Genomic DNA, 14,519 nt, shown 5'->3' with positions numbered 1-14,519 from the left:
TCTGGGGCCACTGCAACCATTTCTGCTTGTGAGCATTGGTTAGGGGTGGCTGAATAGTAGGTTTATACAGGACTGCAAGCCTCTGGAGGATCCTACACCTTGAGGTTGGTGGGACTCCAGAGGATCCAGCAGCTTCAAATACTTGTTTGCTGCTTTATAATGGAATTTTAGCATCTGCTCTCTTAATCTAATGTAATTGTCCATCAGAGACCTTCCTCATTATGCAGAAAGATCCTTTTTCTTTCCCATATTGCTGAAACCTGTGGCCTGCTTAATAATGTGGAACATGTGGAAAAGTGCATTTTGAGGTTTTATTTTAAAAAAAATAATAGTTATCATTATGAAGTTTGTTCAAAATCATTTGAATTATACTCTAACTGTTGATGACTTGAAAAATATTATGACTGTCATTTGCATTGATATTTAGAAAATCAGAGAAAAACGTCATTTGCACAATAATGTGGAACGTGGTGTATGTATATTTGAGATTTATTGCTTGTTTTCTTGAATAAAGGAATCCAAAGAATTCAAAAGAAAAATCTAGCATACTGATTACTGAGATTGTCCAAAAACATTTAGAAACACCAAAAACCAATGTGTCAGTGTGTTTGTCAATACCTTTTCAGCTTCCATTCTGTCTGTGGTTCTTAACCCTCTGAGCCCTCGGCTATTTTCTAGCCATTGTATCTCACCTTTTTTAAAGACATCAACCCTGTGGTGCATAGTTAAGCTCTAAACATCCTTTTCTTCAGGACAACCTGGGCTTTAAGAATATATGTGCTGCAGTAATGTCACCTGGATAAATTTTTTTAGTTTAATTTATGTATTAAACACAGTAAACATTAATGGTTAAGGGATTTTGTTTTGTAAAACGCATTCTCCCATCTCCTCTGGACCGAAAAGTTAAAAAAACAATCATTCTGTGACAAAAAGCCTTCAAAATATCCACATTTTTACAAAAAAAGTTCTTGTGCTTTTAACAATTTGAGTCATTATTCAAAGCAACTGACTCTAATGGACACATCACGGCCTCTCTGTGTCTCTTTCTCTCCATTATGAGTCATTTAGGCTCTCGTCTCCAGTTTCTTAGTGTTTGCATGTTTGCTGTATATGTTGTATTTTATATTCAATTTTGCTACTATATTTTTCTAAAATAATCAAAGTTCCTCCCCCTCTGTTGTCAGCATCATGACCAGTACTCCGGCCCTCACCCAATACTTTTTATATACTTTTGCCTTGTATATATTGTATTTTATATTCAATTTTGCTAATGTATTTTTCTATAATAAAGTTTCTCCCCCTCTGTTGTCAGCATCACGAGCAGTACTCCAGCCCTCACCCTGTATTTTCTACATACTTTCATCATGTATATATTGTATTTTTTGCTTCTGAATTTTTGTAAAATAATCTAACTTTCTAGCCTCTTAGTATTTTTTTATTAGCCTCTTTTTTATTCTTCCTCTGTTATCTGTTTTGCACCAAACACCAAGTCAGATTCTGTATATGTGAAAATGTACTTGGCAATAAAACTCTACTCTGATTCTACCTACCATAGAAAGTAACCCCAACCTTTTTCTTGACCCACCAATGCACTTTCACTATTTAGCAATTTGATACATTGCAGTTATTTAAACACCAGGCAGTAGATCAAGTTTTTACCAATGCTGAAATTTATGAACTTAATTAGTAATGATGATCTTGTTCTGTTTCTTTGTGATTTTTTTTTAAATAAATCTGAATCTGATTATTTTTAATTGAGTCAAAGCAAGACTTTAAAAGATCATCCTGTGAAATTTTCACAACTTTTTGACTTTAATGTTGAGAGTGATGATTTTTTTCAATAGAATTATGGAAAGATGAATAAAATATTTCTGAAATTGCCATTAAGTTCTGATACAGGTGTCCCATATTTATTGGCCTTGCCTCTTTTGCATCAAATTAAATACAACACCCAAACTCCTACCCTTGCTGCAGTTTTACATCCTAATGAGCTTGGTGACATGTTTTATGCCATTTCTGTTACTGTCCTTTAGGTGTGTCACTTCATGAGCCTTGACTGCAGGTGGCAGTACTGCTTTTCTATTCAGCTGTGGTGTCTTTCATTGACTTCTGCCTGCTTGTCTGCCTCTATTCAATCCAATCAAATCACCAATTTATCAGCTAAAAATGTATTAATAATCATATCCAATTCATTTGCACAGCTGTGGGTAGAGTTTAAATATATATGAAAGACTCTGTTGTTAAAAAAACCCCTGTTTGTCTTAATTATGCTCTGTGATCAGTTTTGCTATTCATCTGCTTCTTGAATGAAAGCCTTCACATTGTTCTGTACTTCAGACATGAATCTGCGGAGTGCTTACACAGGCTTCTGCTGAGCACCGGGGTGTTGACACTGATCAGATGTGACGGTCCAGTGTGAACTCTGCAGGCTTCTGGCTCTGGATCTCTTCACTCGCTGCCAATCCTCCATCTGCCACCGGATCCACCGCAGAGAGACGCACTGCCGCTGTGACGAGGATAAACTCACACAGGATGTATATACAACATTTTTTTAAATAAGACTTCTAATTTCTTTGATACTCATGCGGTTCTTGTGCAGCCTTTAGTGGAGGATACAGTATCTGATACAGTACCTGACTTGTTTGGTCAGAATCTGTACAGTGTAAGCCTAAATCAACCCCAGTGCAGATCTGAACCCACAGCAGGGACACAAACTATTTTCAGAACAACCGTCTGCTTGAATCTGAGGATTAATAACACATGTATGAAGTAAAGGCTACTAGCGGTTGTCTGGAGGCCATCAAAGTGCCAGTATTTCCCTCGATAAAGTTCTCGTCAGTCTCTGAGAAAAATTTTTGATGAACTGTACAGGTTCTTCAGAAAGCTTTAAATTGTCTGGTTTTGTAGTAAATCTGTATTTTTGATAGCCCAAGTGGCATTAATAATGTCGCTCTTCCAGCTGATTCCTACTGTAAAAACTTTTGGTCCTAATTTGCAGTTTGTTGGCGGTATTTCAATCCAATAGGAGGAGTCTCAGGCAGTCTGTCCATTTTCATATTCAGTCCAAAAGACAGCTAGCTAAAATCAGAGGCAGAGAATGGACACCATGGTTTCTTTATTGACTCAAAGATTTGCATCTCTGTTTTTCGTGCATTAAATTAAAACCACAATCCTCCTAAAGGCTGAAACCTGGTGCTAGCAAGCATAAACACATTACAGTAGTCAGACAACACTGAGCCAGAGAGAATTGATGGAAATGTACAATACATTCAGGATTATTTGGTGCAGAATAAATTGAATGCATCAAACCAGTTTGATTCAACTACACTGACTTTCCAAATGTATGTGGAATAATACAATCTTTATTTGCATTATCTTCAGTAAGATCCCATCCTACCTCACCTGGACCTACAAGGGGAACACGAGAAACCCAGAAAAGGTGGAGTATTTCCATCCACCCATGAGATTCCCCCTCTCCAGTTTGAGGTAAGCCTTGTCCCCTCTCTCCATTATCACCAGTCCAGCATTGGTGGCAGCTTCCCTCGTCACATCCTGATCGCCTGCGAAGGCTGAAATCACTGGCCAGCCGTTGAGAACCAAACTCACCTGAGAGATGAGGGAAAAGAATGAGATAAGAAGAAACTGAGGGAGATATTTCCTTAGAAATAATATCCCAAAAGGTATAATTTGATCAGTATTTGTGATGTATTTGGAACAACATGAGGACAATATGGGAAACAGCTTCCTTGACCAACAGAGTTACAATTCTAGACTCAGTATATGAGTCTTTAAATCTTTACTTAGAAGGTTTTAATCTTTAGATTTAAATAATGGGATTTTGTTGTATTTCCAAAATGCCAAACTGCTTTTTCAGACAGCTGTTCTTACTTGTATTGTCTGCCGATTGTAAACTTTGACAACGTGAAAGCTGAAACTGTAGACTCCTTTCCTTGGGGCCACAAAGATACTCCTCGCTGGATCAAAATGGCTGCCAACATTTACTAGAATCTAAAAGGAAAAAAAAGAGACAAAAATGGATTAGTTATGGTACAACCAAATTCTGAGTTGGTTTGCTAATGTTTTATCAAATTTTGGGACATTTTATTAAAAATATTTTCTAATTGGACGCTCGACTTCTCAGAACAGTTGTTTCTAGATACCGGAACCCACATACCGGACACAGTGTACTTGTGTACGTGCCATAAATTTGTCCTTTGGTTGGACAGCTCATCATCTTTAATTAATGCTGTTGCACCATACGGTTGTACTGAAACATAAACTCATTTTAATTTGTGCCAAATGTAGCCTAATTAATGAGACCGGAGCTTTGATCTATGATGGTGACTCATGTGCTGGAAATGACTGACATCATGCTTGCTTATGAAACTCTTCCTCTGATTGCGTAGCCTGCTTTCTGATTGTATTGACCGAGAATGTATAAATGACTGCTGGGTAATTTCACCTTGGACTTTCCAAAGGAATTAATGACAGCAGCCAGTGTAAGTATTTTTCCACTGTGTGGCAGCTCTCACTGCTGCTTTAAATGGAAAAATTTCATCAACTGTTGGATAGATCGATGCAGAAATTGGTATACCCATTCGTGTCTCTTCAGTGATGAGCTGGTATAACTTTGAGATCCTCTACATTTTTCACAGCACCACCAGCAGGTCTTAGTGTTACTCACTTGTCCAATATTTTGATTCTGATTGATTACTGCATATCTCATTACTCTCCTTTTGGCCTTTGCTGGACTTTTTTAACTTTTCATAAGACAATCTTAGCACTCTACCATGCTAACCAAGTTAAATAATAACATTGTTAATCATCCATGTATTTATAAAACATTCACCTCCGTTTTCATAGAGGCCCCTCGTATGGCTTAACTTTCCTTTTCTCTGTCTCTCTGAAAATGAAGGAGTACTGGGAGGTAGAGCATCAGTGAGGGCTAGGGTTAAGGTTTGTCTATGTTCTCCATCCTCTTGCTAAGCTCTCACTTCAATCTGTTCTCTGTGTCTTTCTGGGTTTTTATGTTTAGAGGAGTCTGACTGCAGACCATGGATCACAGATAGCCCCTCTTGCAGACCACTATTGTGAAACACCTCTTCTGCCAGAACAGAGAGGACATGATTTGCCAGAGCAATTTTTCCATTTTTTGTTTCAAATTCAACTTTTTTCATAACCAAAGGCTATTCATGAAATAACCATATTTCATTACGGACGAAGCAACATTTCATAAATTAAACAGAAAAAAGGGCCGATGTCTAATCAGAGTTTCGTTTATTTACAGACCCATTTTCTAAATCATCAGGTGAAGGGTGGCTTGCTTTAGCTTTCCTAAATTTTTCTAAAGCTAACAAAGCTAGCTATGTAGTTCATGTTACTACATGAGACGTAAGCCAATGCAGCTAGGATAGCTTCAGCTAAAGCTAATGGAGCTACAGCGATGCACTGTCAGCCTAACTTATCTAAAACAGAACAAGCTCAAGCAAACAGCAAAATCTGACATAGCTAATGTAGCTTCATTTGCTTTAGCTAGCTTAGTTATGCAGCTAAATTCCCTTTGTGCTTTACATAGCTAACGTAGCTATTAACTTTAGATTTAGCTGCATTATTTTGTAGCTTTATTCCCTAGGTAGTTAATATAGCTTCTTTAACTTAGAATTAGCTACGTATCTCTGTTACGTAGGTAGCTTACGTAGGTAAAATAGCTTCATTTGCTATAGCTACCTTAGTGTTGTAGCTTATATAGCTTCATTAACTTTAGATTTAGCTACATTATTATGTAGCTACATTCCCTTGGTAGATAATGTCGCTTCTTTACCTTTTCATTTGCTGCATACCTATGTTACCTAGGTTGCTTATGTAGATAGCCTAGCTTCATTTGCTTTAGCTACCTTAGTTTTGTACTGACATTCCTTTCTTGGTTTACATAGCTAACATAGCTTCATTAACTTAAGATTAAGCAATGTTAGTTATGTAGCTACATTTCTTACATAGTTTATGTAGCTAATGTAGCATGACCAGTTTTACATTTAGCTACATAGCAACATTCCCTAGGTAGCTAACAAAGCTAAAATAGCTTCATTTGCTTGAGCTATGTTAGTTTTTTAGCTACATACCTTGCGTTCATTACCTGGCTAATGTAGCTTTGTGAGCTTTGGATTTACCTAGGAGCTATACTTCCTGGATAACTTATGTAGCTAATGTAGCTTCATGTGCTTGAGCAACATTTGCTATTAAGCTACATTCTCTATGTCATTTATATAGCAACTATAGCTTCATTGGCTATAAATGTTGTTACGTAGCTAGTTAGGTATCTTTTGTAGTTATGTTAGCATTTATTTTGATACATTAACTACATTAGGTATGTAAGCTACATAGCTAGCATAGCTTTGTAAACTTTTCCCTTAGCTACATTAGCTGCATTAGAGTGGTGTCATGGCAGACAAGCTTTTTCCTGTTAGCAGACTGTTTGCTTTATCAAACGTTTTAGAAAAAAAAATTTGCATGTTAGGTTTTCGACTTTTAACTTTCTGTATGCTAGCCCTTTCCTCAACTGAAAACCCAACCAGAAGCTTAGTCCCAATTATTTTTCTGAAAGTATTTCCGCTCTGATAGATGCACTTTCTCACCATAGTGGTCTAAAGAGGGGTTGTCTGAGATCATCAGTTTGCAGCCAGACTGTCTTGGATTCTTTATTGCAGTTTTATTTTATTTGAGATGTTGACGCCAGGAGTCGTTATCCTTTTCTGGTAGCAACTTTGAGTCGGGCAGGGGTAGGTAGTATCAGTATGGCACTACCTGGAGCTTGCATGTAGGGAGCATGGCTCTGTTTAAGGTGGCGATGCTGTTTGGGCTGTGATGGCCATGTGATAAGGTAGGTAAAATAATGAATGAATGAAACACCAGTGAAGGGGGGTTTCCACATGACAACCCCAGTGAAAGGCTGACTTTTTGTGGCCCATTGGTTAGCACCTTTCAGTGAGACACAAGTATCTTGTGTTACCGTCAAAAAAGTACATCAATGAGTCCTTTAAAACCATGTTTATGACAAAATAAGGGAGAAAAGCTTTTAAAGAGGCACTGCTAGTCTCTTAGCTCGTGGCTAATTCAACCTTATTGCAAGTAACTTCACAGCCCACAGCATTTCTTACTTAAAAAGAAAGATTTTTGGTACAATGACATGCATTTTCTTACATTAGACAAATGTATGCATATAAATAACCATGAAGGAGATATTATCACACATATTGCTTCTTAGATTGTCATCTTTAAATGTAACTAAAACCAACCTGGTCAAAATAGATGGTCATGGTGCGGTTGCTCATCTCTGACGGTTCATGGTTGGTGTTACGAATGGCTGAAAACGCCACCCTACCAGTCCCTGACCTCACCGACATCCCCAGAGCGTTACCCGATGGCTCGGCTGACGGGGTAGAGTCGCAGACCACAAGACACTTCCCCTCCAACACGATTGGCTCTGTGTCATTCTGGCAACTGATCTCTGGGGGACCCCAAAGCACCAGAAGAAGCAGTCCAAGAAAAACAACAGATTGAGGAGAAGAGAAGGGTAAACAGGGAGGAGATGGACAGGGCATAGCTCCAAATCAGAATGAACTGTGGGGTCTTTCAGGCTTTGTTGAAGGTTTTACCCCAAGTGCAGTGACTGTATGGCGGCCACAAATCCTCACAGAGACTCTGTCCACTTTTTTTTGCACACCTTACTTTGGCAATGAGATCATACTTTCCCCTCAAATAAAGTCTTCAGCCAAGGCTTTCTTGTAAATCTTGGGAAATTTAATGTATCTGGAAGATCCCAGCTCAGGGTGGAGATTGAGTCTTTCCAGTCAAGACTGCTTGTTGGCACCAATATGGTAGCTTCCCATTGCAGCAGACAGGAAGTCCTTGTTCAGACAGCACAGGTTGATGTTATCCAGTTTCTCACCTGATGGTGAGAGGGGCAGTCTGCCAGCTGAGCACTGACACAGAAATCCAAACTGGCTCAGGAGCAGACAGGGCTTCAGGCCTGTTTGGACTGTGAAATGACAAGACACAAAAACATGAAGACCTTGCATATAATTCATAAATTTAAGTACCATGTCATGACTGCTACTTTATGACATTTCCATAGTGGTGCAAAGAACGTAGACTGGAAAAATTAGCAGTTAAAGTCAAGAAACATTCACCTACATAGCTTTAAATGTGGTTGCACATTTATTTTTTGTGTGTATGTTCATTTATGTGGAATATTATATGCATGTTTGCCTCTGCCTTTAAAAAAGTGTAGTAAAAGAAAAACAACCCCAAGCCAGCATCAAATACTTAAATGCTTCACAAAAATAGAAAGTGAAAAGTTTTTTCTTTGTATCCTAACACTGGAAGTACTTTAGCTCCGTTATTTGCACCTTGCCAGGGTGTACTGCATTGATGATATTCATATTTTTATATTAAAAAGGGATATTTTTGTCTTCATAACGCTCTTGACTTCACTGACATCTCATTTCAACTTGAGGCCTATAGATCTGAAAAAAATTCTGATGATGATTCCTTGACTCAACACAACAAGCCAATTCTTTACAGATGGATAGAAACTACCTGTAGCCATGGAGGAAAGACCAATTTTGTCCATTTTCAGCCAATCAGCAGTTTGGAATTTGTGTTTGGAGAACTATCAGGACTAGTGGTGCATGGTGTACCAAAATTTTAGCATTTAAAAAAAAAAATTAAAATGCTTTAACACCATAATTTCCCAATATTCTGTTTTAATTGTAGGTCAAATATGTGTATGTAGGTCTAGTTTAGGTCCCTCAGAGTGTGCAGAGACAAAAGCATGTCTGTGACCTATGATCACAATAGTGAGTCATCTACTGTAATTATTACTCTGTGACCTGTAAAGTTGAACAGGCTAGCAATGTGTCCTGTGGAGCTTCCTAACCCAAAGTGCCGGCATTGATGGTGAACCTTGTTGAATCTAGATATCAAACTGCAGGGTTCCTCTCCTTTTCATGTCGTCCTTAGTTTCCAAAATGACTTCAAAAATTGTAATTCATCTGACCACAGAACAGTTTTCCATTCTGCCTCAGTCCATTTTACATGAGCTTTGACGCAGAGGGGAGAGCAGCACTTCTGGTGTTCATATATGACTTCTTTGCGTGACACAGCTTTACCTTGCATTTGTCGATAGAGGTGAACTGTGTTGACGGACTAAGATTTCTGGAAGTGTTCCTGAGCCCATACAGTAATTTCCAATACAGAATCAGGTCTGTTTTAAAAACAATGCCACCTGATAATACATGTAGATGGTGAGATATTCAAAGTCTTTACAAGTTTACACTGAAAATACTTTTTCTGAAATTGCTCCACAATTTTTAAATGTTACTGACTTGTCAATTAACCTAATAAGTCGCAAAATGCTCATCCAGCTGCTTTTCATTTGTACCACACTTTTCCAGCCTTTTGTTGTCTCGTCCCTACTTTTTTGAGATGTGCTACTGCCATCAAATTCCTCATGAATGAATGTTTTTTATTAATAAAATGGTAAAATGTCTCAGTTTCAACATCTGTTGTTTATGCTCTACTGTAAATAAAATGTGGATTTGTGAGATTTGTAGACCATTGCATTTTGCTTGAACTTACATTTTTACTGTGTCCCATCTTTTTTGCAACTGAGTCAAGATAATCAAGTTTTTTTTATTATCATTGCCTACAGACTCACTTAAAAATCAACACTGGCGAATAAATCAGAGAAAACAGCCTGTTAGCTAGTTAGCATGTTAGCTAAGCTAGCTAGTTGGCTTATCTCTAAACATTCGTGAGACATGGACAAATCTAAGGTCTGACGATTTCTGGAACTTTGCACCATCACTGAAGAGTGAGTATGCAAGCCTTACAATACACAGTTGACCTGGCTGAGCTCTAATTACAGGACTGACAGGTGAACAAAAGCGAGGTTAAGTTTGGCCCCAATAAAACGAGGCACGTTGAATCTCCGGTTTCATGGTGATAAATTCACTGGTGAGAACGTGCCTAGACTCACACGTTGTTGCTGTTGTTGGCCTGCCTGATTCACTGACTTAGCTTGAAACCAGTTTACCTGGGGCTGTTTTGACTCATAAAGGGGCAAAACACTTGTGCAAAGCACAATCACAGAGCTAAATGTCCCAAAAGCCCTAAAAAGCTGGCAAATGAGTTTTACGTTTTTTTTTCTTGTTGCAGGCATATTCATTTTAGTCTTTCCAGAAACTGATGGCCGGATATTCTCCTTCAGGATTTTCTGTTGGAGAGCAGAATTCATGGTTCATCAATAGCAGCAAGTGGTGGAGATCCTGCAGCAGCAACCACCATTTTTGACTGTTGGTATACTGTTCATGCTGTTTGTTTTACTCCAGATGTATCGGGCGCCATCTTCCAAAAAGAACAACTTTCGTGTTGTTAGTCCTCCGAGTATTTGCCCAAAAGTCTTGGGGATCATAGATGAGCCTTTGTGTTCTTTTTGGTCAGCAGTGGTTTTGGCCTTGGAACTCTCCCATGGATGCTAGTTTTGCCCAGTCTCTTTCTTATTGTTGAATCATGGACTCTGACCTTAACTGAGGCCAGTGAGGCCTGCAGGTCTTTAGATGTTGTTCTGGGAGTAATTTTGGTAGGCCGACCGATCCTGCGAAGGTTCATTACTGTTGCAAGTATTCTCCATTTGTGGATAATGGCACTCAATAGCTAGGTTTCATTACAGTATTTCGTAAAATAAAAGCGATACTTCTTAATTTTGACTAAGTACATTTGCGCTTTGAATGTGTTTTCATTGAAGGGAGTTTTGGGCATGAACCTCCAAATTCTCGTAAAATCTCATCTTACGAGACTCCACTGCAGGGAAGCTGGATGCTCAAAACCTGATGCATGTTGGTACGGTTATGATTACATCTACAGCGGTTGCCTTGAAAATTTTGAACGAATGACGAAGTCAATGGATGATGGCAAAGTCTGTATGTGTGGCAAAAGCCAAGAATGAAGGTAGGAGTATGATGTTAAGAAAAGTCTTGGTCTATTCTTCTGTCCGCACGTAACGCCCCATGTTGTCTCGGAGTGGACTGGTCATATGATACCGTACGTCATGTCCTGTGGCATGTAAATGCTGAAAAAGTGTTTCCATTGCACTTTTGTGATATATTTCTATTTTGAAGCATCTGAAAAACCTCCTCATGAGAGCGTAAAAACTTTTTAGTGAAATTTGAGAAATTTTTTGAAATTCCCTTGTTTCAGTTACCAGGTTTTTAGATTTTGCACAATTGTGAGGTAATGGAAACGCAGCTATAGTGAATGCTGAGTCCCAAATCCTAAGATATGGCTTTGTACAACCTGATAGATATCAGTGGCGTTGTTTCTTAATGACTATTTCACGTAAGACCAGGTAGGTTTGGATGGCTTTTTTTTCCATTAATAAATGAAATAATTTAAAAACTGCATTTTTTATTTACTCAGGTTATCTTTGTCTAACACTAAGATGTAGTTGATGATCTGAAACATTTATATGTGACAAATATGCAAAATATAAGAAATAAGAAAGGGGCATACTTTTCCCACAGGACTGTACTTGCATGAATATACCTGCTTTATTTTATTTTCAATTAAAGAAATATGTGAGATAAAGCCACTGATTTAATAATGGGAGGAAACTGGAATTCTTCCCTCCATTAGAGAGGAACATTTCCAAATAATCAAGCTGAAAATGATCCTTTAAACCTCTTTTCATTCTGGTGTTGGCTCTGTTGTTTTAGCTTAGTTGTCTGTTTATTTGATAACCATGTAAACCAAAATATTTGGCTGGATCTTTTCATGCATAATTTCTATAACATTAAAAGGACTCACAAAATGTTCTCCCGCCAAAAATATTTGTGTTCGCCACTTTAGCGAAGTGCAAGAAAGAGGGAAAAGAAGCTGTTCTGAAAGGAGTGGGATGGTGGAGGACATAGCTATGAACATTTGGAGGAAAAGGATTTTCTGGCAGGAGAAATTAAGTAAGAGAAAAATTGATGAGGTAATGTTTTGGCCAGGAAGAGTCCCATATGAGTAATGCCAGCTGGACTTGAGAGGGGGAGGGGGCAGTAGACTATCACAATCCCTCCATGGAGAGGCCATCTGTGGGCAAACACTCCCCCACTTTCTCCCCTGTACCTTTCCAATTGAAGCTTTTTCATTGCACTTGCATTCCTTTACACACAGACACTATAAATAAACACCCTATAAATACAGATATGACGATACAAGCTCAAGCATTTAATGAGTGGACAGTCATCACAAACTATCAGTATTAAGCTAAGGATTCAAGCAATTCAGGTAAGTTTTATAAGAAAATTGGAAGATTGCTATGATATATGATGGAAATCTTGCATTAATGTGCAAAGTTAGTTGGTAAAAAGGGCCAAAACAGTGCACCACACAACAAAAAGACGTGATTAAATTTGAAGAAAAATAGAGACAAATATTGTGTTATGTTCCAAAAACACCTACCTTTGACTCTTACTCGTCTCTGTGATAAAAGTCCAAAATTTCTTCAGTGAAGTTCAAGCCTCCTGGTTTCACCGTTAGCTTCAGCTCCGCTCCGCTCCTTTTCTTTTCCCCATCTCTTTCTCTATTACGATCTCTGTGTTCCAGACCCCTGCGTTCTAGCAGACGTTTAATCACATCACGAGCATCACAGCCCTTCTGTTCTCACAGCTCCTCGACCCCCTACTGGACCAGTTTCCCCTCCCTCCTTCTCCTCGTCTCTTACCTTGCTTGACACAAAAGATGGCAGAACTGAAAGACGGCATCACAAACTGCTCTATATCTTTTTATTACAAATAAAAAGGCTCAAAGTAACAATTTATTTAAAAAAAAAAAAAATGCAGCGGAGCAAAGTCACTCCAAAAAGCCAAAACTTTCTTGCAAGTACTCTAATTTGTACAAAATTCTGTATATAAAACGAATCATTTTGCATTTGTGAAAGGAAATCAACAGGAGTGCCTATTAAATTTGGACTTACGTCAGTCTGAAGTCATGAATCAGGTAAATCTGGACCTCACCCTAAGAACCAACGACTTGAAAATATTGGACAGGTGAAGGAAACATTTGGCAGGTTTGGTTTGAAAGACAAAAAATGCCCAGGTCATAGAAATCACTTTCAATTTGGATTATATGGAAGCATCTGAGAATGTTGTAGCTTCCATATATCTCCCATTTCTTTATCCTTATTGCTCCCCGGCCACTCTTCCTCTGACCCTCTCTTTTCTAGCAGACGTACACATCCCAAAGGCTCTGCCACAACTTCTTCAAAGCTTCAACTATATGTAAAATCTGCTGCCAAAACCTGCAGCAATACATTTTTGAATCCACTCCAAAGCTGATTGGAGCTGAGCCAAGAAGGTGAATGCTAACCGTGGGGCTGGCGCTAAAGCTCCAGATCCAGTATGCATGTGTCGATACTATGATTGGTATCCGGGTAGGGCCAGTTTACTGGATCTTAAGGGACCCAGACATTTCTGTAGAGCAGGTCTGTTTACTGGTATAGAGGTGGAATCAATAAAGCTGTCTTTACAAGCATGCTTTGTTTACACTTACCAAAAACCAAAGAGGTGTGGTGCATGACATGAGAAAGATATAGGTCATGGCAGCGCACCGTGTCAACAGCTGTGTCTGTGTACACGTACGAATGAACATTGGATTTTAAATAGGCTTACGCAGAAGAAAAATGTAACATTTACATATCGTAATCACACAGGCTGTCTTATTTTTGTCAGAAGTGTATTGTCGAATACGGTAGAAAATATTTTTGTGTAGGGCGGAGGCTCTGGTACTTCCAAGCACAAACCAAATTAGGCATGGGAATTTAAATCTGAAGCCTGGTGAGTGATCAAATGTTTGTCTTGATCCACTTATGCAAAAAGAATGTGTGGCTTTTGTGTTCAACACAAACAGTAAGGAAGTATTTGTCAAACAAAATGGAGAGCTTAAAGGAGTCAAAGAAAATCATAATTAATGGAGTCATCGAAAAACAAGAAATGGGCTTGTGAGGCTGAATGGCTGCCTTTATGATTCATCTTTGCTGTCTTCTTCAGGGTCAACTTGAAGTAGAAGTAGGTCAGTTCTTATTAGCTCGAATCCTTTGTTGCAAGGTTCCTTCAATTTAAAATGGTCAAATACATGGCAGATAAACGTTGCCTTTGTTGTGAAGTCAACAGAAACAAAGTCTGTGAGTCGCACTGCCCACCTCCTCAGTGATCAAGGCCAGCCATAAGGGGGGTAAGTAGGGGAGCTTTACGGGGCCCAGCCAAACTGGGGATCCATAACGGTCTGCAAAATCATAGCCCACTGTAAAGTTAAACTGTGATAATCATATTTTATTTTTAACTTGAATAAAATCACTCTTATCAAAGCAAAAAAAAAAAAAAAAATTCTATATGCTGTAGTAGAAATTCAGCTTTTTTTCAAAACATAAGTCATTTTTCTTTAAACAGAATTACCTTTTGACTTGTGCTGTTATCAGT

General features: G+C 38.5%; 1 protein-coding gene across 1 annotated transcript; it reads right to left on the bottom strand.

Annotated features, from left to right (window-relative positions):
* Positions 1–3,098: 3,098 nt before the first annotated feature.
* Positions 3,099–12,640, bottom strand: si:dkeyp-74b6.2 (cerebellin-1). Its single transcript, XM_041779882.1, has 4 exons — positions 12,505–12,640; positions 7,293–8,035; positions 3,889–4,008; positions 3,099–3,606 (listed from the first exon to the last, which is right to left on the bottom strand). Exons 2-4 carry the CDS (start codon positions 7,596–7,598, stop codon positions 3,409–3,411), a joined length of 624 nt encoding a protein of 207 aa, XP_041635816.1. The 5' UTR covers positions 7,599–8,035; positions 12,505–12,640; the 3' UTR covers positions 3,099–3,408.
* Positions 12,641–14,519: the final 1,879 nt, after the last annotated feature.

The sequence above is a fragment of the Cheilinus undulatus genome, linkage group 22, assembly GCF_018320785.1.
Source record: "Cheilinus undulatus linkage group 22, ASM1832078v1, whole genome shotgun sequence".
NCBI lineage: Eukaryota > Metazoa > Chordata > Actinopteri > Labriformes > Labridae > Cheilinus > Cheilinus undulatus.
The sequence above is the reverse complement of the archived record's forward strand: the minus strand, read 5'-3'. Positions and strand labels throughout refer to the sequence as shown.